The sequence below is a fragment of the Vipera berus genome, assembly GCF_964194415.1.
Source record: "Vipera berus genome assembly, chromosome: 2".
Classification (NCBI taxonomy): Eukaryota; Metazoa; Chordata; class Lepidosauria; order Squamata; family Viperidae; genus Vipera; species Vipera berus.
Genome location: NC_138203.1, coordinates 57,636,882 through 57,663,473, shown reverse-complemented (window position 1 = coordinate 57,663,473; position 26,592 = coordinate 57,636,882). Strand labels below are relative to the sequence as shown.

Below are 26,592 nucleotides of genomic sequence, written 5' to 3'. Positions count from 1 at the left end.
TTGTAAATCGTGGTGTAAAAGAGAAATGCAATCTTAGATTGCAACAGTACAAATAAAGCTTCCAGTTATCATGAAGGAATAGTTACAATGCTGTACTGCTTATACTCCATTTGACAGAGTGCTTTCAGATGCCAAATTTAAAAAAGATTCAAAGAAGCTAGCATAAGTTTAGAGCAGTAGAATTTTGGTAATCATGTACCTGGCTATATTTAGCCTTGATGTATGATAGTACTTTTAAGGTAGCTAAAGGGTTGTCAACAGAAAAGCTTGTCTCAATCATCATTCCAGAGAGGAAAGCACAGAATAAAGGTCTTAAGGCAGTTTGTGGATACATATTTAGAAAATCATCTAAACAATAAGGTCAGTGGCCAATAAGAATGGAAGTTGATCAGGTTCCTTTCTTCAGGTGTATTCAGGCAAAGACTGGACAGTCATCTGTTGGGGATACTTTAATTTGAATCCCTGTAGTAAGTAGGAGAATGGACTCATTGGTTAAAATGTCTTCTTCCAATTTTATAATTCTGCATGAGATTGTATGCTTGTAATTTATTAATATATAACAATTATTTATTAAATGCTTTTGCTAATCAAGCTCTATTAGACGTTAGTCAAAATATAGAAAACATTTTACTGTTTTATACAGATGTGAATGAATGTGATCTAAATTCGAACATTTGCATGTTTGGAGAATGTGAGAACACCAAAGGATCCTTCATTTGCCATTGTCAGCTGGGTTATTCTGTCAAGAAGGGAACCACAGGATGCACAGGTATGATACTACAATACTATTTTTTAAAAAACATACAAACTTAGATTTGCCTCTGTAAAGAGGTTCTGAACATTTTTCATTGTTACTGATTTGGGTTTGCTAAGCACATTGGTTTGTGCTTAAATTGTAAGCCGCCCTGAGTCTTCGGAGAAGGGCGGGATATAAATGGGATTAAAATAAAAAATAAAAATAAAATACTTCTCGTGCTACTAAAAAAGGGTGATTCAGCAGATAAGTGGTAGCTGGCAGGTGGAAGAGGATATGCTGATGTGAACATAACTGATGCCAGAATGGGGAGGGTACACAAGTGGCTTGTGCAGTGCCATGTGACTGGGCTGGGGTAGTGAGTAATGCTGGGGGGGATGCAAGCGACTTGCTGGAGCAACTTATGTCCTTCCCTGTCAGCTTCCCCATTCACTTTTCTTGTAGGGAGCTGGCAGGGAAAATCACAAATTCAGTCACATCACTGTGAGTGATGCAACTTTTATAAGTGTGAGCCAACTGCCAAGCATCCAAACTGACTGGTCATTAACTGATGACTTATGTAGCTGAATTTGAAATCCCAGCAATTGAAATTTCTGCACTTTGTTTTCTTTAAAAGCAAATGTGTGCTCATCAGAAAACTCTTGTAAAGAATTTATGATTTTCACATGCTTGCTGTAATTTTCATAGTTATGATGACAGCAGTAGAAGTCAGATGAATGTAATATGCATTCTATGAAATTTGCACATTGGTTTCTTTCCATACCTTTAATTAATCCTTTCTTGCATGTAATTCAAGACACATGATTTTTAGTTAGTTTATTTTGGAGTTTTTTGTATTTAATGTATTGATATTTTTATTGGAATTAAATTATACTTCTTCTGTTGAAGAAAATGTAACACTGAGAGATGTGGCAGGTTTTCTTTTCATTATTATATTGGTTCCTTTATACATTTTGCTACCTTTCTATGATGAATTGCTTACAATTGCCTATGTCACTGTATTTTTTTTCTTAGGTTTATGAAGCTAATATCCATTATATTTAAAGCTATATTAAATCCATATGTTATGATTTAGAGGAATTGTTTACAGTTATTTTATCAGTTGCAGGCATTATTTTAAAAAAGAAATAATCATGGTACTTATAGTATGTGTTACATTAAAGGCATTATAATTATTACCAACCTAGCTAATATTTAACAAGTTAGTTAAAAGTTTCAATATTTGTGTTGTTTAGATGTGGATGAATGTGAAATTGGTGCCCACAACTGTGACATGCATGGTCTGTGTCTCAATGTTCCGGGAAGCTTCAGATGTAGCTGTAAGGAAGGATGGATTGGAAATGGAATTAAGTGTATAGGTGAGTAAAGATAAATTGATATGGTTGTTTGCCTCATAAAAAGGGAAATGTAAGTTATGTGTACATTTTTAAAATTGATTCTATAGGTTGATGAATAAGATAACTAGCTAACTGACACCACAGTAACAGAATCAGTTGTATATATACTATTGGGAAATGGATCTAAAATAATTTCAACAAATTTCAGATAGAATCTCTCTTCTCCATATAGGCTAAATCAAATGCTTCCATTTTACATATTGATTATTGTCAGAGCAAACTTTATAAACTATCATTTAGAACTTTAAATTTATCAGGATTTCCTATTCCAAAAGATAATTTCAGACAACTGCTGCAAAAAGAATGATCTTCACTGTCAGCTGTAAATTCATTCCCAATTCCGAATATATGTTAGGCTGTGTATTTTATACAAAAATTAAATTGTAGCTCTGAGAATTTCAGTAAACATTATCTCCCCACTCCCAAGTTAGGAATCAGTTACATCCATCACTTTTCACAAAATCTTCTTTCCAATTTCAGAAGCTCTTTTGGTTCCAAATTTTCATGTCCTCACCAATATTTTAAAGTACATCTGTACATTTCACTGTATTTACCTATTCAAACATAACCATTATCCACAAGGTAGTCAGTGAAATTTGCATGATCTCTAGTGTTTCCTGAGAGGGTACCATCTTGTGGGATCATAACTATTCCCATATTTTACGGAAAAAAAATTATGGCCTTTTTAGAAGACCTGATATAGCATTTAACCAATTCATCAATTTTCTGATGTTTCAATAAAAAATATCAATCATGATACTATGATTTGGGGCTTTACTGATTAGATTGATTTGTTGATGTAGAAATGAATAGTGCATACCACTATAGAAATGTAAAAAGTTGAGATTAGATGTTAATGCCTTATTCTGATATAACAAAGGGAGTCAACACTTTTTCTTTTCTCCCCCCCCCCACTTTTCCATATTTTCCCCCTTTCCCTATTATTATTCCTTACTATTTGCTTTTGTATTTTCATGTTTTATAAGTGAATAAAAATCTTTATAAAAAATAATAAATGTCAAGCTAAACTTTTTACTTTTTCACAGGAATTATAACATAATGATTGAAACCAATACTAATAGCCTTTGAGCCAACTTCTGCTAGCAGTCTGCTTTTGTGAATTCTGTAAAGCCAAACAATGGTTACTATTAACATGTTTATGATTTTTCTCTTTCTTACTGATTGCTTTAATAGATCTTGATGAGTGTTCTAATGGAACACACCAATGTAGCATAAATGCTCAGTGTGTGAATTCTCCTGGATCATATCATTGCACCTGTGCAGAAGGATTTACTGGAGATGGATTTATTTGTTCAGGTGAGAGAAAGTCGAAACATATTTTATCAAAGAATTATATGTAATTTAGAAGTGGAATTCAGTACTTCATATGACAGTGGATTGATTCAGCACTTACTTTTATGTGAAACAGAATATGGAGTTTCATCAAAGCCCTAAATTTTTCCCATATATTATTTCTAAATACACGTTATTTTGAAAATGGTGTATATATTCCCTGAAGAATAAAATTGATTTTTTTCTCCTAATAAATTTAAGAAAAAGTGAATAAAATGAATTTCTAATCTATAAAAGCTTAATGCTGTAACATTTTCAATTCAATAGATATTGATGAATGTGCAGAAAATACTAATTTGTGTGACAATGGACAATGCCTTAATATTCCTGGTGGATACCGTTGTGAGTGTGAGATGGGCTTCACTTCAACTTCCAATAGCCAAACTTGCCAAGGTAACCCTAACCTCATTTTGAGTATCTGAAATGCAACCGAGCGATGGCTCAGTAGTTAAGACCCTGGACTTGTGGCTTGGAAAACCGTCAGCCCAGATTTGAGACCTGAGCGTCATGCGATTGGGATGAGCTCTAACCCTCGCCCTAGCTCCTGCCAACCTAGCAATTTGAAAGCATGCAAATACAAGTAGATAAATAAGTAAGGACATTCCATGACATCATGTTGGCCGCATGACCGCAGAAAGATCTTCAGACAGCAGTGGCTCAATGGCAACAATTAGTGGCGTAAAATCCACAGGGATTCTTTCCCTCCACCACCCTTTTTTTTTTTTTTGAGAATTTGGATAGGATATGAGGAGGTAAATTCTAAGTAGTAGCAGAATTTTTGTGTGATGCAGAATATATACCGTATGATTTATATATAAAGGTAGCTATTTTTCTCAAGCAAAATGACTTTGCTTTAGACATTCTAGTGAAGGTTTGCACTGGAAGTTTGCACTAGAAGTTTTCATGGCTTTGCACGTAAAATGTTGCATCAAACAGTGGATTGACCATTTTTGTCAATTAACAAATAGCATATAGAAAAAAAATGTTCTGGTTACAACATTATATGTATGTGGAAATATATTACATTAATAAGGAATCTTAGAGAAGTAAGCATAAGAATTTTGTATTTGTGGTAATATATTTTTCAGTAGATTTCAAAATAATATGATTTAATTTAGTGACATGGCTGTGATCTCTCTTGGTGCAGATGCATCATATCCATCATGCTGTGATATTTCAAACTTACTATTGCAGCTCCAGGTTTATTGTTTTTATTGTAGGTTTTATTTTAGCAGTTCTTAAGATTTTATCGGTTGTTTTGGTGCAAATTATTATAAATAATTATTTAAATTATTTCATTTTTTGTTTTAGATGTTTTGAATGGAAAACAATATGCAATATGAATAAAATGTGATATGCTAATATTTTCAAATAATCTCCTTTAAATGTTCTCATCATATGCAAATACAATTTCTTCTGCAGGATCCAATCTGAGTCAGTCACTGGGAGCAGAAGTTTTGCCTTCTGAGATTTCAGACTAGGGGTGGAGCCAATCCTCAGGGAACATCTCTCTGGCAGAGTGTGAGGTTCCCTAAGGATAGGCTCCAGCATGAGTCCAAAAGTTTGGAAGACAAAATCTCCAGTCCCGGTAACAAACCCAGATTGGATCCTGCAACATTATTCTAGGGCACATATATTTGCCTTCATTCATGACATTCTCTTCTTAATTTTGTATAACAAAATTAATGTATCCAACTCCCTCTCATTTAACCACGGGGAACATATACATATAAGGTTTAGACCTTTCAAATATAGATATGCATTTGATGAATTATTAGGAAATAAGTGATTTGGTGTGTGTATTTTATTCAGACATAGTAACTAATCATTTCCGGTATTATCCTTTGTTTCAGATATTGATGAATGTGCCTTCCAGAATATATGTGTGTTTGGTACTTGCAATAACTTACCTGGCATGTTTCACTGCATTTGTGATGATGGCTATGAACTGGACAGAACTGGAGGAAATTGTACAGGTAAAAGAATATGTCTTTGGGTGGGTAGGTGTGTATGTGGAAGTATGTTTATAACCAATCCTCTGTGTAAAGAGGTCAAAACAGAAACATTACTGACACGAACAGAAAGTTATTACCTGCACTATTGTTCACTGATAATATTTTTTTTCATATGGACTGTCAGCAAATATTTCCAAAAATGCAAAATTACATATTCTTCCTATGAACAGATTAGGTAAAAGGCACAATTATAAAAAATCTTCAAAAGAAAAATAACAGGAAAAAAGATATATACACTAAAGCATAATTATATTTAAGCTAAAAGAATACTATAATAGCTATGAAATTCAATTATATTTTATATTAGATTTTGGTTAAAAGAAACAATTCTGACTTCTTTTTTCATTAAACTGATCATTGCTAGAATATGAGTGGCGCAGTGGCCTAGAGGTGAAGAAACTCATTTCTCACTCAGAATGTTGAGAATTCAGTCCTAGGCAGTGACAGATGTTTCTCTATCAGGACACAAAGAGAAAATACCTGCTGCAAACTCCGCACACGTGTCAGGAAGGGCATCCAGCCAGTAAAAGCTCAGCTCCATTCAGTCATTCTGAGTCCACCACGAAAAAAGGGATTATAGGGTTGTAATTTTTTTAAAAAAAAATCGTTGCTAGAATATAGCCATTAAATCAAAATACAGTGAAGTGTTGATTGATTCAGTATTTCAGAAACTGGCTGAGATTAATAGATTGTGTTAAGTAAACAGATAAGAAGGAAGTATGTTTATTTTTTTATTATGAAAGAACTAATGAAATGAATATAAAGGCTTAAGTTTAATTTCAGATGCATGTTTCTTACTTTAGATATTGATGAGTGTGCTGATCCTATAAATTGTGTCAATGGCTTTTGTGTAAATACTCCTGGAAGATATGAATGTAACTGTCCTCCAGATTTCCAGCTGAACCCAACAGGAGTTGGCTGTGTTGGTATGTAGAATTATACATATAATTATTTTATATAAATGGAAAGGGAAGACTACCATATGGATGTCTGTTGTAGGAGACAAGCATTGGGGTATGTTATGTATGTTTGTGTTATAAACACAGCTTTAGTACATGGTGTATTTTGTGATATGCCTGGTAACTTTACTTGAAAGAGAATATATTTTTAGGTTTAGTAGCTAGGTTAGGTGAAAAAACAGCTTGATAGTCATAGTCAGTGCTTCATAGCCATTACAATAAACAACCTGTACTTTAGCTTGTTTATGTAAGTCTTCTTTGATTGTTCTCTAAAAACATTTGTGGAGTACCTTTCTATATTGAATACCTCTCCCTACCACCAAGTTGTTTCTTTCATGGTGCAGAACACAGGAGACATAACTAGTGTTCTACTTTCCATCTCTCTTCTGGTGTTGTTAGGACTAAAACTAGAAAAACCAAAAGTTGCTTTCGTTGAGCTAATTAGTAACAGTATTACTTCCAACGGCTATGGGAAGTTCCTTTTGATAAATACATGAATACTGAAATTGTAGGCCATTATTTTGATTTAGGGATTTATTGGGAATGTGTTGGGTGCAAATCAAACTAGGAATTTCCCCTAGTCATTTTCCAACAATTTGCTGATAAACATAGGCTAATTTATGAAACCTAAACTTTGTTTCACAAGCTTATGGAAATAATGAAAGGAATTTATTGCATCTTAATATGAATGGAGCACACTAGGGAGTGTAGGAGTAAAATATATCGTTATCATTGTCAATATCACATTGTGAAAATAGCCAGTATCTACAGTATATAATAAATGTGAATTCATTCGTCTGTCCATCCATCCATCCATCCATCCATCCATCCATCCATCCATCCATTAGCAGCCTTATTAAGAAGTTTTAATTTAACTTAATTGAATTTTAACTGAAATGATTTCCTAAGTGTAATAATGAGGGTGAAATTAGAACTGGCTATCAGAGTCATATTTTGTTTGTTTGTTTGTTTAAATTTGTTCATTGCTCTTTATACTGTCATTTTAAATGACACACTGATCAACGGTCCTTTTTTTTCTTTTGTTCTATCCAGATAACAGAGTTGGCAACTGTTTCTTGAAATATGGACCAAGGGGTGATGGGAGTCTGTCCTGCAGTACTGAAATTGGTGTTGGAGTCAGTCGTTCTTCTTGTTGCTGTTCTTTGGGAAAAGCCTGGGGGAATCCCTGTGAGACATGCCCACCTGTAAATAGCAGTAAGGAAATGACTCTGTTAGATGGGAGATCAAATAACTAATATAACAGATAATGTGGCCATATAAGCCATAGGTTTTTCTATAAACCAGTGCTTATGAGGAAATAAACATTTCTCAGAGGTGATACATCAACTTGTCAAAGTTCTTTGCTATACTTCTATCACATGTCACACTAATCCTCAGGACTTTGTTTTATTCTTGGTTGTTTTATTTAACCCCTAGGTGAATATAATACCTTGTGTCCAGGAGGCGAAGGCTTCAGACCAAACCCCATAACAATTATCTTAGAAGGTATTTTTATTTCTTTCAGTATAACCACCATAGGTTTTGCTGATAGTACTCAGATTTAATAAATTATCTATAAAGGGAAGATTTGTAAATTGAGGTTAGAGGAAAAAGTACTTTCAAATTTAGAATGAGGATACAAATGAACCAATCCCTATTGAAAGAATGTGGAATAAACTACAATAAACATTTTAAATATAGATGGGAAAATTGATAAAAATTAGTTCTTGGTGATAATTCAACCTTCTCCATTTATATAGTTTTTCTACCAATTCACAATTTCCATTTGGAATGCTGAGGTTCTCAGAATTTCTTGTTGGATTTGGCAGGTCTTACTGTTAAAAGGAAACAAGGACAGTAACATTAGTTGCCAAATTTTATTACTTTTGGTATCTCTAAGGAATTTCCATCATCACTTCAGAAAAAGAATAATTAGAAATGTGAGTTGGCTACTCTGTACTTGATTATTAATTCCTGCTGGAAGACAGAAAAAGGCTGAAAAGGAAAAGTTACTGTATATTAAAATATACTGCAAAAATTATTATGTTTGGTTAAATCAAATTAATAAAGCTAGAAATTAATAGTAAGTATGAATTAATTGTAATATTTCAGTAGGGGAATCATATGTGTTCAGTATTTTAATACTTTACTTAATATTTTTCCATCCAAAATTATAAGAGTTAAATATTCTCTTAATTTTGCATAGATAATAATTTATTTGCAGCTTTTCCCCTAGATCTCTGTAATAACAAAGTAAACAAATTTATAATCAAAACTAAAAGCATAAGTTAATGATTTAAAAGTAGTCTTTCACGTAATTTTTATCAGCCAAAAAAGTGGTCTTCTTTTTCTTTGCAGACATTGATGAATGCCAAGAATTGCCTGGTCTATGCCAAGGTGGAAACTGCATCAATACTTTTGGCAGCTTCCAATGTGAATGTCCCCATGGGTACTATCTCAGTGAAGAAACACGTATCTGTGAAGGTGAAAATTCTTATTTTTCCTTATAGCAGGAATGGAAAAAACAATATTCTTAACCAATATTTTGTCCCACAACCATTTTCCTCTTGAGAATATTGTATATGTATTTAATGTGGAGTTATAAATTAAACCTTGTGGGTTCTAGCTATTCTGCAGATCCCATTACTGAATTTCTCATAAATAATAGAAATTGAATCCTGGGTTTTTTGTATTCTGATATTAACCCAAATAACCCAATAGGATGCAAATTCTGTCCTTTCCCACAACATTTCTTCAAAAATAGATTCAAGCAATAAGTTCAAAAATGTATTTATGTCCCTGTCTTACACAAAGAAAGAGATTTTAAATAATTTTAAAAGGTTCAAAGGACTTAAAATTCTTAATTTATAGTAATTGCGGTATAATTCACTGTAAAGCACAATTGATATACAAGTTTAAGCTATGAATATACAAACTCTAAATTAGTTTTATTTGGTTCAAATTCAGCATGTTGGTTTCTTTTTTCTGTTTTGAAATAATGGAAACTTGATCTATATAGCTAGCCCTGACTTATGATCGATCACTTAGCACTCATACAAACTTACAACAGACCTCTCCAGAGTTACTTATGATCCAGATTCACAGTTTCAATAGTTGCCCCCCCAATGGTTACATGATTGCATTTAAGGCACTCAGCAATTAGTCTCATTTACAGCCATTTGCAGTGTCCTATGGACACGTGACCATGATTTATAAAATTGTTGTTGGAAACTGGTGTTTATTGGTTAGCTGGTTTTCAGCAAAAGTTGCCATTGCAGACAATAGAGTCACTTAACGATTGTGGCATTCACTGAATATGTTCAGTGATACGGTGACCTGCTTAAAGATTAGCACGACTTAACAACCATAATTCCAGGCTCAATTATGGTCGCACGTTGAGGACTGCCTGTATAGGGCCCGTAACAGAGGGAAAGGATAGCTGTCGTATCCTGAGTCAATGTTCTTATAACCACATATTTGTTGGGTTCACACAGTGATTTTCAGTGAGAATGTAGCATAGGAAAAACATTGCACTATTGGTGCAGTTTGTGGATTATTTAGTTAATGTTGACTTTTAAAAGATGAGTAAAATCTCAAACAGAGGATTAAGAGATCCATTATTTGTAATAGAGTGTTGAAGTTTTCATTTCTTCAATCTATTCTATCTTTACGTTTTGCTGATTTGTTGTTATTCAACATTTTTACTTATTGAAATTAATTTTGATGGTTGTTTTTCCCTCCAGATATTGATGAGTGTGTTGCACATCCTGGTGTATGTGGTCCTGGGACATGCTATAACACCTTAGGAAACTATACCTGTATTTGCCCCTCAGAATATATGCAGGTGAATGGAGGACATAACTGTATGGGTATGTTTTCACATTTACGTGCTATATTTACTTTCTTAAACTCTTAAAACAACTCAAGGCATATGTTGTATGTGCAGAGACTATGAGCAAGGTTTGCATCAAAGCAACATTTATGTAGAAGCATCATATAGAAAAACTTATTTAAGGTCAGATAAACTATTATTTTGTGCCTTTGAATTGACATGGACTCCTGGGGACTGTCTGGACAAATCCATGAAGATTTCAGAAATGTTTTGCCATTGCCTGTTTCCTCAGGCTGAGAGAGCTAGCTAGCCCAAGGTCACAGGCAAGATTAGAACCATGGTCTCCTTGTGTAGTAAGGGTATGTACGTATGTGTTTGTATGTATGTATATAAAAGGTTTATATATACTATAGTGTTATTCATATTTATTATTAATTAGTGCACAAATGTACATGCACATATACAGGTATCCCCCAAACTATATATCTGCTTTAGATATCCTACCTATAAATTATACCTAAACTAAAACATTCCATACTTCCTTCTGTCCAAATTACTTTCGAAACAATGAGTATTGGAAGAAACACATTTAAAGTAGGGTCTATAATGTAAACTGCCCTTCAATATTAATGGTGCATTTTTAATTCTTTATTCCTACTTTCTTTGTTTTTGTAATTATGCCAAATTTTGGAGCTATAAGTAGTCAGATTGATCCAATATAAAAAGAAAAGTTACATGAATCTTAGCTTCCTTGATCTTGTTTTTCTTCTAGAAATTTCAGAACACTTAAAAATTAACCAGTACCTCTATCATGGCTAAGTTTCCTACCCAGTTCTTTTCCTCATCCGCTTTAATAAACCATGGGATATAAATATGGCTGGCATATATTCTGCTCTGTTTCAAATAAAATTGAGCTTTGTTAGATCAAAATCCCTTAGCATAATAAGTTCAGAACCAAACATATAATAATAATAATAATAATAATAATAATAATAATAATAATAATAATAATAATAATAATAATAATAATAATAATAATAATAATAATGGGTGAAGAAGGAGAGTGCAAAACTTGGGTTGAAACTTAACATTAAGAAAACCAAGATCATGGCATCCGGCCCTCTCAATTCCTGGCAAATAGATGGGGAAGAAATGGAGGTAGTGACAGATTTTATTTTCCTGGGCTCCAAGATCACTGCAGATGGGGACTGTAGCCAAGAAATTAAAAGACGCTTGCTCCTGGGGAGGAAAGCCATGGCAAATCTAGACAGCACACTAAAAAGCAGAGACATCACCCTGTCAACAAAAGTGCGTATAGTCAAGGCTATGGTCTTCCCAGTTGCAATGTATGGCAGTGAAAGTTGGACCATAAGAAAGGCTGAGCGCCAAAGAATTGAGGCCTTTGAACTATGGTGCTGGAGAAGACTCCTGCGAGTCCCTTGGACTGCAAGGCGATCAAACCGGTCAGTCCTAGAGGAGATCAATCCTGACTGCTCTTTAGAAGGCCAGATCCTGAAATTGAAACTCAAATACTTTGGCCACCTGATGAGAAGGAAGGACTCACTGGAGAAGAGCCTAATGCTGGGAAAGATTGAGGGCAATAGAAGAAGGGGACGACAGAGAATGAGGTGGCTGGATGGAGTCACTGAAGCAGTAGGCGTGAGCTTAAATGGACTCCAGAAGATGGTAGAGGACAGGAAGGCCTGGAGGAACGTTGTCCATAGGGTCGCGATGGGTCGGACACGACTTCGCAGCTAACAATAATAATAATAATAATAATAATAATAATAATAATAATAAAGTTGGAAGGTACATTAAAGGTCATCTAGTCCAACCCCCTGCTCAGGCAGGAAACCCTATACCATTTCAGACAAATGGCTGTCCAGTTTCTTCTTAAAAACTTCCAGTGTTGGAACATTCACAGCTTCTGGAGGCAGGTTGTTCCACTGATTAATTGTCAGGAAATTTCTCCTTAGTTCTGGGTTGCTTCTCTCTTTGGTTAGTTTCCATCCATTGCTTCTTGTTGCTTTGGAGAATAGCTTGACTCCCTCTTCTTTGTGGCAGCCCCTGAGATATTGGAACACTGCTATCATGTCCCCCTTCGTCCTTCTCTTCATTAAACTAGACATACCCAATTCCAGCAACCGTTCCTTATATGTTTTAGCCTCCAGTCCCCTGATCATCTTTGTTGCTCTTGTTTATTGTACTCTGCAGGATATTTTTTAAAACCATGTGATTTTTATATGTTTAGATATGAGAAAGAGCTTTTGTTATAGAAGCTATAATGGAACATCTTGTGATAATGAACTGCCCTTTAATATTACCAAGAGAATGTGTTGCTGCACTTACAATGTTGGGAAAGCCTGGAACAAGCAGTGTGAACCATGCCCAGCTCCAGGGACAGGTAACCATTTGTTTACATTTTCTTGAGCAATTTATATTTAAATGATATATTTGAATCTCAGTTTGGTATCACGGTGGCTTTAGCATGTTAGCCTCACTTTCAGTTTCACAGCAAGGAAGAAAGTAAATTTTAAAACCTTTCTCTCTCTCCAATATTGTGTTTCGCTCTATGTGCAATTAAACTTGTTAAAAATAGAAGTTCTAATTCGTAGATAGTAGTGAAAGAAGGCTGTCCTTCAGTTATTTATTTAATTATTTGCTTATCTCGCTTGGGAGCTACTCTAGGTGGCTTAAAACAGTAAAAACAGAGAAGTGAAGAGAAGTGTAAACCTAACAGTAGCAAAGTAATGAAACCATAAAATGAAAGAAACAATAAAACAGTAAAAAATACACTAATATGAGATTAAAAGATGGCTGGATGGGATCAGGGAATGCAGGGGAGAAGGTGGGAAATTTAGTAGCTACCTCCAATGTAGTAGAGTCCCATTGGGTTTTCAGGCCAACTAGCAGAGCCAGATCCTCTTACGGAAGGATAAGAGGGGTAGAGGCAGATCTCACCCTGGGATGGAGGATAGGATGTTCCAGAGGGCAGAATAAATGCTTTCCTCTCCATTGCTGCCTTTTGATAGAAAAACTGAATAATTCAAAAAAGGTAGGAATTCACAATTACCATCTCTTTCTACAATCCTATATTGCAGTGTCTAATCAGTAGTTAATAACTGGATTATTTTGGCTGAAGGAAATATTCCTATATGGAAGGCAGAAGAGTGCAGTTTGTAATGCAGTATTTTCTTCAGAATTACTGGTTTTTACATTTACTTTCCTACTAATTCTGGTGTTTCTTTTGCTAATCCAAGGCAGGACAGTACTAGATTAGTTTTATTTTTATTTATTTTAATTCCATTTATATCCCGCCCTTCTCCAAAGACTCAGGGCGGCTTACAAGCTTAGCAGTAGCCTTAGTGATAGGAAAAAACCATTTAAAAAAAATATACTGAAATATAATTGTACTACTTTTGAAAATAATGGTATATCTGTCTAAGTCTTGCAGTGAAATTTATTTATTTTCTACAATATGCATGTTCTTTTCCAGTGTATTAAATATGTTAACCTGGGGAATCCTATCTTTGTTAGTGTTTGTAGCATTTTTATTATAAACAAAAAAAAAACGAATTAAAATGGCTTGGACAAAGATAAGGAATAAAATATTATACAGATGTGAATTTGGCTTACCATAAGAATAATATGGAAATCCTCTGCAGTGGTTTTATGAGATAATATATTGTGCAAAAATATTTTTAAAAAATTAGATATACTTATAATTTAATAAATACAGTATACATGTACAGTCAGAATGTCCTTATTGCTTTATTCATATATGGAACATCACAATTCTCAAAAATAAGTGATTTCTCTCTAATTCACTTTGGATTATTCTGGAAGTAACCTAAGTTTCTTCTCATACCAAATAACTCAGACATGAGTTATGGTATTTGTGGAACAGCCATACAATAGCAGGGAAAAGAACAGGAAAAAAAATTCAGTCTAGAGAAGAACTTGAGGATTAAAGATGAGCTTTCATTTGAGATAAGTTTCTACAGGTCTCTGGAATATGTACTCAGGGTTGGCTCAGGAGAATTTTGATACCAGTTGATAGTTATTAATTAAATACAAGGATTATAAAATAAAACTATGAAGTAATTATAAAAGACTTGCAATAAATATAGGTTTTCCCTTTTTTGTTACTTAAGTTGAATTCAAAACATTATGTGGAAATATTCCTGGTTTCACCTTTGACATTCATACCGGAAAAGCAGTTGGTAAGTCTGAAAGCTGTGTTTTTAAACTATATAATAATGTAAGGCAGTGATAAGCAAACCTCTTCTATTTTTAACTACCTTTTAAAAATCAAGTCAGTAATAAAATTCTGCTGTTTTAGAAATTACAATGTTTTCTCAACAATCTTTCCCCAAACTATGTTTTAAAGATACACTGAAGCTCATTCTGATATTTACATACATAGATACACACATATCTGCCAGCTTAGTATCCATTAAAATGAGCCACTCATTTGCAATAAAATACATATATGCCTCTATGCATGTATGTAAACTATTATTAAAAGAGGAAAACCTAGTCTGATTCCTTATACTTTTACTTTTTATTTATAATTTTTATTAAAGCTTTTACATAAAAGCATATTGCCTTATGAACCCAATACATTGAATGTTCATTTTTCAGATATTGATGAATGTAAAGAGATTCCAGGTATTTGTGCAAATGGTGTTTGCATCAACCAGATTGGAAGTTTTCGTTGTGAATGCCCCACAGGATTTAGCTACAATGATCTGCTCTTGGTCTGTGAAGGTGACGTACTATCATGTATAGCTTGACCATTACAGCAATTGTATGTATTTCAAGTTGGTGCAAATCACTGGGTGTATGCAGTGACAAATGTTTGCAGATTTTATACACTTGCACTGCCAAATTACCATTATCTCACAAGCATCTACTGTGTGTGAGTTGGGCAGAAAAAATGCACAAGATGAAATATTTGTGGAATGTTAGTGCATATTCCTCCATTCCTTTGTGAATGTTTCCTTAAAACAGTCAAATTGTTAGAATATATAAGAATGTTAATGTTTGTTGAAAAGATAAAAGGATGCTTGTCTTTGAAAAATATTTCATTTCATTGAATTTCTGGCTTGGTTTTTGCCAGAATATTAGTCTTCAGATTGTTAAGCTTTAAACCTTGTTATAAGTTACAATTCTTTACCTAATATAAAGACAGTCTGTACATTTTTTTTTATTTTACAAGGTAATATTTATCTTGTTAATTTGATTTCCTACTTAGGAAAAAAAAGGATAATAACTCTCATTATAAACATCAGTGTTGCTTATGAAATGTTGTGTTGACTTCCTATTATTTGTTATATTATAGATTTATATATAGATTTATAGATTTAATGATAGATTTATTCAATAATTTTTAATCTTGATAATTTTCTATTACTGTTTTTATTTATTATTTAAAACATATATTTGGGAACATGTATATTACTTTTCTGATGATGTTGCAATATTTTAATTAACAAGTAAATCAAAATATTATTTATGTCTTAATTAACTTACAGGTACTGTAAAATACTAGGCAGATAGATTGACCCAAAATGCATTTAGGTTTTAGATTTCAGCTGGAATGTAAAATACATGTTTACAATTGTTTGATTAAAGTTAATGGAATATAAACATGCTTTGCCTGATTCATATTCACTGTTCCTTGTTCAGTACAGAAAATATCTGAAGTTTCATTGTGATAAAACACATATATTGATTCTTAATCATGGATTATTGATGTTACAGATATTGATGAATGTAGCAATGGTGATAATCTCTGTCAACGAAATGCAGATTGTATCAATAGCCCTGGTAGTTACCGCTGTGAATGTGCTGCAGGTTTCAAACTTTCACCCAATGGTGCTTGCATTGGTAAGGAGTTAGTTATGGTCATCATGTTGCTTAATTTTCCTTTGAGTTACATATTTTCCAATTTTCTATATTGAATTTGCATTTCATTCACCCTTTTTTTAAATTCATAAACAGAAAAATGTAGCAGAGAAATAGGTGCTGCAATTTCCTTCAGTATAGCTAATACATTCATTTTAACATGCACAGAAAATAAAGCTTGTCCAAAGATTGCTGATTCAGAGAATAGAGCTTTTTCGTAGAACAATTTTGTCCAGCAAGTTAACTCTAATAATAATTAGCAAATTCTAAAAGTGGAATTATGAGTTAGAGATAAATCATAACACCATAGATAAATATATGCATCATATGTTTTATTTTAGATCGCAATGAATGCCTGGAAATACCTAATGTATGTAGTCATGGCACGTGTGTGGATAGAGAGGGGAGCTACTACTGCATCTGTCAAAATGGTTTTAAGGCATCTCGTGATCAAACTATGTGCATGGGTATGTAAATAAATATATAAAATTTTAAACTATAAATCTAAAGCATTGCTATGCTGAAGATTGGATGGCAACAGTAGAGTATAATAGGGTAGTATCAGTTTCATATGCAGAGATAAAATATAATAATTAATGTAATAATTAAATATGCCAAGCTTTGTTACTTAACAGGGATATGGAGATTACAACTGTCAGAATTCCCAGATAGACAAATATTGGTGTTAAAATCAAATAACACTATTGGAACTGAACATGAATTGGCATGGGAAGAGTAGTATATTGATATTACCCAGTTACACATTCTAATGTAACTATGAATCCAGCTGAAATTATGTCTTAGTCCTTGGAGGATTTAAGGGAGGAGGAATGGGTTTATCCTCAATTCCTATGATGGCTATGGATGCAGAAATCAATATTTTCTAATAGCATTTCTTCTTTGGTCCTGGGTGATTTTGTGTTCTCTCATATGAAGCAACTAGTCAGTATTCTTGAAATTCAAAAATGGCAGCTGAGATCATTTGCTTTCCATAAATACCCATAAATTAGTCTGGAAGACATGACCTCACAGATAGTCCAGAGGTTCTACATAAGGCAAATATAAATAAAGGTATAAGGTAAATAAAAATATGCAATTAATATAGCCCATTTACTGTATACAGTAGATTTGAATTAAGCTAAAACCTCAGCGAAGTACAAAGCATTTTAGCAAGCCCTACAGATTCATAATATTAGGGTGATTCAGTTCAAATTTAAAGCCTTAATGGCTGAGGACTTGGATATCTGTAGGACCACCTTCTCTCAATGGAATCTGCTTGATGTGGGGCTCAACTCCTAGAGTGTCACTAAGAGGGACTATGAGCTTCAGCCTATTCCATGACTGCATAAACAACTTACCCGTGGAAATAAGGATGACTTCCCTGGTAACTACTATTTCAGAATAGTATTAAAGTGTGGATGTTCTACAAGACCTTTGGGAATGGGTGGTTGCGCCTGAGGTATAAGATACTTGCTCTATTGATGACTATAGTTATATGATAAATTATGATAATAATGATTGCTGCTATAGTTTTGTTGTTCATTTATTGGTTTTTAACCCAAAACTGTAATGAGATCTGTAAGCCGCTCAGAATAATTTTCTGAAAGCCATATAAGCCTTAGTAAAACACATAAAGAAATAGAAAATTAATTTTATTGTGAATAATTGTTTGATATTAATGTTTTCTATCTGTAGATGTAGATGAATGTGAAAGACATCCTTGTGGGAACGGAACTTGTAAAAATACAGTTGGATCATATAACTGCCTGTGTTATCCAGGATTTGAGTTAACTCATAATAATGACTGTATGGGTAAGAGAATGAATGTACATATAATCATTTAGAAAAAGTGATGATATAATATATTCAAAGAGAAACATGGAAATGCTATAATATTTATTTCAGTTCTGCAATCAGAAAAAATAGGATAATCTTTCAATTTCTTAAGTTTTATTGAGCAGTGTAATTATGATTATACTTTTAACTAATCAGAATTTTCATAAGTTTTGGTTGTCATTTCAGTTATTTGTTGTGGCCTATTGTTATATTTCTATTCTATGAGTTTGTAGTCAAACAAAGCTCTTAATAAGAATGGTAGATAATATGAGGACATTCTACCAAATTTTCTTATGAGTCAAACTCATAGGTCAAACACAGAAGTTCCCTAGTTGGCTCACACTTGAAACAACAAATATTCTATTCCTTTCTAAAAATGTTTTTTTCTGGATTTGGAGTTTTACTTGTAATCAAATACAAATAATTCTACTTTATGGGAGAGGGACAAATTACCCAAGAATGTGGTTGCTAAACTGTTGCAGTCTGGATTTAGACAGATTTGAGAATAAAATTGGCCCTAATTGCCCTGATAGATTTCCTTTTGTTGGAGAGAAATAGAAGGAGTGCAGTGCTGATTCTGCTTGAACCTTTTAGCACTAAGCACAGAATCTTTGGAATCATTTCTGTGGTGGAGGTTTTGACGTTTTACCGTGGATGGTTTTAGAGAGTAGAATTACATGGTTGTACTTCTATTTTGGCATCTGTATTGTAGAATTCCACAGAGTATTATCTCCACTATTGAGTTACAGTATTAACCTCTTTTTCATATATCAACATAAACTATATTTGTTCTCCCCATTGCCAGTGAGGCCCTGTCTCTGTTGCATCTATTTAATATCACTGCCAAAGAGAGATGTCTTGGTTAGTAGTTGGGCCAGCCAGTTAGGCGAGGTGATTGTGCTTATCCTCTGATTTGCTGCCATATCCCTCCAGCATATTCCCAGCCGGCAGTTAAAATATCAACCAGAGTGTAATAGTACTATCCATTTGCTCAACCAATGCCTCCCCCCATATTGGAAGATATTCTTTCCTCTGCTAAACTGAAACACACTTCTCATTTTCCACTACCGGGTAGGTGAATATGAGTGGACTGCTTCAACTCAGTTTAACTCTTCTTGTGCCTAGAATTTTCTTGAATTGGATAACATACCTGATGCTGGTACTAATTATTAGGGCTATGTGCAAAGATTTGAATAATTCCTTTGCTTCAGTCAAAAACCCAGTCAAAGCAGCCTCCCTTTGTCGTTTTGTCATAAAGTGTTGCAGCCATACTGGCTTTTATATATGCACAAAAGATGAAGATCAAAATTTATATACAAATATTTGTGGTCTTTCTGAATAGATTTCTTTGATGTATGAAATATTAAAAATATTAAAAAATAAAAATCTGTCTAGTAATACCTATTCTTTAATCCATATACCTTAAAGTGCTTGAAGGATTCATACACACACACACACACACACACACAAACACACACACACACACACGGACCTCATTCCTTACCAACCAGATTTTGCCATTTTCATGATTTTATCCATTAGATGTGTTTGTACCTTAATATGGTAACTCAGTCTATATATGTGTTTTCTTTGCATTGAGCTTATGAGAAATACCTAACTTTTTCTTGGTTATTTATAGATATTGATGAGTGCAGTTCCTTCTTTGGGCAGGTGTGCAGAAATGGAAGGTGCTTTAATGAAATTGGTTCTTTCAAATGTTTATGTAATGAAGGTTATGAACTTACTCCAGATGGCAAAAATTGTATTGGTATGTATAAAAACAGTTATCAAGTGCCGTATGCTACAATCTAATGCACATTTAATAAGCTGCATTGGACATTGTGGAATTTACTTTTACATATATTTTGTAATATTCCTCTGGGTTTTTAGGCACCACACATAGAACTGTGTAATTATTTTATTTATTTGTTTATTTAAATTTATTGGATGCCCAACATTTAGCTATTTTGGATGCAGATTTGAAGTAGCTTGTTTTCTGTAGGATAAATATACCATTAAATTTCCATGCAAGAGATTTGATTATGCACTGTCAGTAGGGGCTGATTTTAACATTAGATATAATTTTTTGACCTGCAGATTTAACAGTTTTTTCAGCCATGTCCCTTTCATGAAGAAAGCAGTTCTATATAGATGAAGCTACTATAAAAAAAAATCCAGCAAATTAGTGATAGAAATTGGGGAAAGTTCAATTAATTTGTGTACAATATTTGCCTATTGGGCCTGTAAATTTTATGGTGCAAGCAGTAAAAGTACTGAACTATGACTAGAAATTAAAATTTATCCATATCTATGAGAGTCATTAAGTGATTATGGGACAGTCTGTCAGCTATATCTACCTCTGCTTCTGTTATGGATAAATAATGAATCTTGCTTTCTAGGATGACAGACAGAATATAAATTTAAGAAATAAATTCAACTCAGAATCCTTAAATTGGCACTTTTTTTTCCTCCATTCTATTGAGATATTAATGAATGTGTAGTGCTTCCTGGCTCATGCTTTCCTGGGACATGTCAAAATTTGGAAGGATCATTCAGATGTATCTGCCCACCAGGATATGAAGTAAAAAGTGAAAGCTGCATTGGTAAGGCTGTCTTTTCTTTCTGGAAATAGTTTGCATGGTAGCAAAATTGTTTATGGAAATAAAATTTTAAGTATTGTGCTACACACACAAGTGTGTGTGTGTGTGTGTGTGTGTGTGTGTGTGTGAGTGAGTGATCTGTGATACCAGAAACATACTGACCTTCATATTTTAGTAACATGATCTTTCAGATGTTATTCCCATGCTGAATAAATCTTATGGAAATTGTAGCCAGCAAGCCTTGGATCATCACATATTTCCTAATTAGTCTATACTCACATTAGTTACAGGTGGCCTGTTTCTTGATACTGACTTTTTGGAAGTTAGGAGGTTGTAGCTACATATTTTATACATTGTTTTCTATGAACAAATTTTCCTCTTGAATACAGGACCTGCATTTTTTTTAATTTGATATGGATGCTATTTTTATATTCAGCAAAAAGTACCTTTGCTAATTATCTATCAAAACAGTATCTGAAGCAAACAAATAAAACCAAAACATTTTTAATCTAAGATACATGTGCTTTTAAAACTTCTTTTAACGTATGGTATCTTGACAATTACAATATTTTCCATCCACTCTGATATAAAGGGTTGCAATAAGAAGAATTTAATATTTTAATTACATTTTCAGATATTGATGAATGTAATGAGGATCCTAACATCTGCCTGTTTGGGACCTGCACTAATACTCCAGGAGGATTTCAGTGCATCTGCCCTCCAGGTTTTGTAATATCTGACAATGGTAGGAGGTGTTTTGGTAAGTATAATGGTTATAACAGGCAATAATAATAAACTCAAATATTATGAGTGTTAAATTAAGAACAATATGGAATCTTGATTTTTATCGAATAAACATTTCTATCTCCCCTTTCCATTTAAAATTTTGTCAGAGCAGTTAAAAGGATAATTAAAATAAAAAAATTTAATTAATTTGTAATTAATTATGTAGATATGAAAAGTAAATGTAACAAATTCAGCTGTACGTGCCTTTTAAAAAATTAAGCAAATAAACCTTTAAAAGAAATCTCAGTAGACTTCATGATATAGGGTTGGATATAAAAGTAATTGCTAATTAAGTATGTACTAAATAACCCTAACTAGGACTAAAGTGAATTGTGATTAGTGCAAATTGTTATCGGTAATTTATACTAAGGCTTAATCAAAAACATGGCAGTCTATGGCGAATTACTATTTCCTACTGATGATAAGAGTCTAAGTTGGAATATTTCCAAATAAGTAGTCTGGATTAATTCATTCTTAATGTGAGATTAATTACAGTGGTATGACTTTGCTTTCTCTCAGATACTCGACAGAGCTTCTGTTTCACTAACTTTGAGAATGGGAAGTGCTCTGTGCCAAAAGCATTTAATACCACCAAGGCAAAATGTTGTTGCAGCAAGATGCCAGGAGAAGGTTGGGGTGATCCATGTGAACTGTGTCCTAAAGAAGAAGAAGGTAGTAAAAACATTGCAAAGCTTTTCAAGAAAAACAGAAAATGAAACATGAAATCAATACATAGTGTCTCCATTTATAAAACCACATCCTAAATTAAAATATTGGATCTCACTCATCAAGTCATCATATGAAATTAGAAGTAGAAAAACATGAGTTGGAACCTACCATAGAAAAACTTCCTTCATCTGTTTTTATTATCATCTTATACTAGATGCTGAGTAGTATTACAGCGACAATTACTGATTACATTTTGGACATACTCTCTTCTTAGCTGAATTCCTTACACAAGAGCAATTGGAAAATTCCCTTGATAGAATTTATTGAAAATTTTATTTAAATTACAGTAGAGAGTTTAAAATATTGCTTTGTATATTCTCTCCTTAGTAGTTGTGTTTCAAAAATTCTCTTTAACAGTTGCTTTTCAGGATCTATGTCCATTTGGCCATGGAACTATACCTGGAATAGATGATACACGAGAAGGTACTAATTTCCTTCATTATCACTCCACTAAATATTCAACTCTTGTTTTATATAATAGTGAAACGAAATTGTTTATTGGATGGAACTTTTTAAAAATATGATTTATATTCTTAACCAAGGGAAGTGAATATAAATTTTATTTCAAGAAAGCTGCTCTGCCTTTAAATGCAGAATTATCATAAGATAATACAATTTGTTTAATATTATTATAGCTAATGCTGGTTTATATCATTCATAAATAAGTAAATTGTTATATCCCATTTACTGCATTAAAAATTAAAGTTGCTTAACAAAAAATTAAAGTGTAATAAAATGTATAAAAACAAATTTAATAAATACTTAAATATATAAAGTAGTTAAAATGTTGATACCAAAATGCTAAACAGTTAGCACTCCACATTTTAAAATATAAACCTATAAAAACAATGCACCAAAAGTTACCTAATCACATGTACATCCTGTGTTAACATCCAATCAAATTTAAAATATTTTCAACAATGTCCAATGAGAATAAGTCTGGTGAATTACTTAAAAGATATTCTTGTATGCTCTTGAAACTACTGTATGAAGAAAATTTTAATGAAAACAATGAGCAGATATTATATTTTAAAATGTGCATTATGTTAAAGCTTTTTTTCTTTTTTACTCACTAGTTTTAACTGAAAAAACTGAAATTCTATTATTCAGTAATGGTACACTGAAATCTTGATGGCGTATCTTTTTCTTTTAGATGTCAATGAATGTCTGGAGAATCCTGGTATTTGTTCCAATGGACACTGCATAAACACTGATGGATCATTCCGTTGTGAATGTCCCTTGGGATACAACCTTGACTATACTGGAGTGCAATGTGTAGGTGTGTGCTGATTCTGTACTGCAGGTTGTTTATAGATTGCATGTTTTGTAACCCTTAAAGTTTATAAACCTGGTTTGAATTTCAGTTTTAAAATATTTGTTCGGCTTACTCTATTTTAGATACTGATGAATGTTCCATTGGTAATCCTTGTGGAAATGGCACATGTTCCAATGTGATTGGCAGTTTTGAATGCAATTGCCTGGATGGATTTGAACCTGGACCAATGATGAATTGTGAGGGTAAGTTTCGGTATGTTTTTATATACACCAGCTAACCTGCTCTGGGTACTTACAGCATATTCAAAAGAGAAAAAGAAGATGATAGGACTATAACAGATTTCTCATTAACTGTTAACTGCTTGGAATCAATCAGTTCAGCGTAAGATGGCCAGAAGCATCACAATATAGCAGGAACATAAATAGCAGCAATGACTCTCCTGTCTGTGCATTCCTGCATGTAGGGTGGGCTTGAGAAACTAAAATACGTGCATCTGGTGGCCAAGGGACCGCAGGGCACTGGTGAAATGGTGAGGTGTTCACCATTATTATTAACATCCTTTTGCCTACTATTTCTTTGTTCTAATTAAATTTTATTCTTTTAATGTTTTAAATAGCATTGTTAGATAATAATGATAATCATTTTGGGAATGTATTCATTATTTTAGAAATCAAAAATCCACGTATGACCAGTGTGCTAAATTTTGTTTGTTGAGAAAGGACTTCATTCATTCTTATCCCAATCTCTTTCCACGCATAACTGCACCACACACACACAGCCTTAAAAAATGTGCAAAAGTGATTAATTATAAATTATAAGTATACTATTAAATGCATATGTATTCTGTTTTGTCTTGTGTAGATATAAATGAATGTGCACAAAATCCTTTGCTTTGTGCTTTTCGCTGTATAAATACTTATGGTTTCTATGAATGCACCTGTCCAGTGGGATATGAATTAAGAGAGGACCAGAAAATGTGCAGGGGTAAGGACCTTTTTAGTATGTTGACACCTTAACAGTACTTTTGCCAATACAATTTTTACAGAACAATGTATTCTGTAAAGTTTCTGAATCTGAAGCATGACAATTTACTGTAGAAGAAAAGGCTACTGCTATAATTATGTCATCTTTTATGAAAGATGGAACTGAGCATTAAAGAACATAATCCAGAATGTATAAAATAATAAAACATGGAGTTCTCTTTGTACTGTTGATTAAAAATATTGTTCATAAATTATTGAATTGCTAGATTATATTTCAGTTTGGCTTTTGATAAGGTTGCAAGAGTTGGGATCCCATTCAATTTCTAATTAACTGGTATTAAGAAAAAATAGGTACGTTTTCTAACATATTATTTTGCTTTCTGAAAAGATCTCGATGAATGTGCAGAAGGTCTACATGACTGTGAATCTAGAGGCATGATGTGCAAAAATCTGATTGGAACCTTCATGTGCATATGTCCCCCCGGGATGACTCGAAGACCAGATGGAGAAGGTTGTATTGGTAGGTACTTTGGTCTCTGTAATTGAATTAAAAGCAAACAATTTGATTTAATAATTCATTCTTAGACAGTGGTAGTTTGTGATATTGTGTATTTTATTGCTAGGCACTATAATTGTATACAGTTGTCATCAGATTATTAGAGAAGCAGCTAAAGAATCCAAAGAAGCGTTTGTAATACAAATGCAAAAAAGGCTTGTTCATGGACAGTAGCTGGTAACAGGACTTCTACAGGTAATACAGGACCTTCCGCATCCCAGAAACTAAGGCCAGACCTTAAGGACTTAATAACATATAACTGAACACATTGATACAGAGTTTCATGCCAAGACCTTATATAACTCTGCCTGGCAATCCCTGGCATTTTAGTTCCCACGACTACTGAGGAGGAGAACATTGCCAAATCAATTTAGAATCATAAAAATAAATAATCTATATTTCACAAAGGAATCTCATAATAACAGACTTGCATACATTATGCTTAGAATGTGTTGAGTCATTATAAATTGCCACATGAGAATGGATAATAATTACATTATCAAGCTGGTAAAAGGCAAACTGAGCTGTTTTATTGGCTCTTAGTAGATTTGCACCTTTGTAGTTTCAGACAGCTGGAAAAAATGAACCTGAAAATTTTGTAATATGTAAAATGCACTACTGTAACTACATAGCTGTAAATATTATGAAGAATTGTCAATGACAAAATAAGAGTTTTAAAATATATTTATTAGAAATTATATCATCTTAGCATTCTAAAACAAAATTTATACTTGTTCAATCCAGCTAGAGTTTCAAATAGTTATTCAAATAAGTGCATACTTCCGTTCTAATCTCGGGCTATTTACCATTTCAAATTTTCAGCAATTTTACACATCTTTGTATCAAAGCAGATGCAGATCCGTCATGCAGTAATTCTTATCTTTCCCTTCTTCCAACCCCCCCTTCCATTGAAATGTTTTTAGAAATACAAGTTTATAACAACTAAAATCATATCATATTTTCTTGGCGCTCAATATAACTGACTTTCTGAAGTTAGGACTTTTTAGCTTTAGAAGTTTTTTTCAATCTGCTATCATCAGAAGCGTAGCTTTCATTTTGAATTGTGGGAATTACTCTTTTTGCTTTTGTCCTATTTCATTTTTTTGTTTTGTTTTGTTTTCTTGTGATCAAGATGAAAATGAATGCCACAGTAAGCCAGGTATCTGTGAAAATGGTCGCTGTATAAACATTATTGGAAGTTACATATGTGAATGTAATGAAGGTTTCCAGTCAAGCCCATCTGGAACTGAATGCATCGGCAAGTAAATTTATATTCCTTAGTTTCTATGTCTTGTTTGTAGGTGCTTCTGACAAGAATAAAGTAAAGATATCTGTTTGAAACATAAAATAGGGGTTTTTCACAAAAATCAGCCTATACTAACTTTATTATTATTAGGATGCTAAAATCATTTTTAAAAATTTACTTTGATGTAAGAGATATAAATTACCTAATGTGTTGGGATAAACAATCAAATGTTTTGAGTTAAAATTATTATATGTGAAGTGCTAAGTTGTTACCGTAGCTAAAAATCCTCATTTTATTTCATGAAATATATATTTAGATGCTGTTTTTATGAGAATATTTTTTTCCAAAAATACAGTTACT

General features: G+C 33.1%; 1 protein-coding gene across 1 annotated transcript in view; it reads left to right on the top strand.

The window, feature by feature from the left end:
* FBN2 (fibrillin 2) overlaps window positions 1–26,592 on the top strand; it is a 142,539-nt gene that overhangs the window by 100,506 nt on the left and 15,441 nt on the right. The window contains exons 31-56 of the mRNA XM_081320291.1: window positions 644–769; window positions 1,990–2,112; window positions 3,346–3,468; window positions 3,772–3,897; window positions 5,358–5,480; window positions 6,323–6,445; window positions 7,532–7,693; window positions 7,916–7,984; window positions 8,837–8,962; window positions 10,222–10,347; window positions 12,562–12,714; window positions 14,465–14,533; window positions 14,955–15,080; window positions 16,077–16,202; window positions 16,562–16,687; window positions 17,916–18,032; window positions 19,696–19,824; window positions 20,540–20,659; window positions 21,291–21,416; window positions 21,962–22,114; window positions 22,529–22,594; window positions 23,325–23,450; window positions 23,570–23,689; window positions 24,309–24,431; window positions 24,819–24,950; window positions 26,119–26,244. Of these exons, the coding sequence (XP_081176417.1) occupies window positions 644–769; window positions 1,990–2,112; window positions 3,346–3,468; window positions 3,772–3,897; window positions 5,358–5,480; window positions 6,323–6,445; window positions 7,532–7,693; window positions 7,916–7,984; window positions 8,837–8,962; window positions 10,222–10,347; window positions 12,562–12,714; window positions 14,465–14,533; window positions 14,955–15,080; window positions 16,077–16,202; window positions 16,562–16,687; window positions 17,916–18,032; window positions 19,696–19,824; window positions 20,540–20,659; window positions 21,291–21,416; window positions 21,962–22,114; window positions 22,529–22,594; window positions 23,325–23,450; window positions 23,570–23,689; window positions 24,309–24,431; window positions 24,819–24,950; window positions 26,119–26,244 (3,165 nt within the window). The remainder of the gene's footprint in view (window positions 1–643; window positions 770–1,989; window positions 2,113–3,345; window positions 3,469–3,771; window positions 3,898–5,357; window positions 5,481–6,322; window positions 6,446–7,531; window positions 7,694–7,915; window positions 7,985–8,836; window positions 8,963–10,221; window positions 10,348–12,561; window positions 12,715–14,464; window positions 14,534–14,954; window positions 15,081–16,076; window positions 16,203–16,561; window positions 16,688–17,915; window positions 18,033–19,695; window positions 19,825–20,539; window positions 20,660–21,290; window positions 21,417–21,961; window positions 22,115–22,528; window positions 22,595–23,324; window positions 23,451–23,569; window positions 23,690–24,308; window positions 24,432–24,818; window positions 24,951–26,118; window positions 26,245–26,592) is intronic.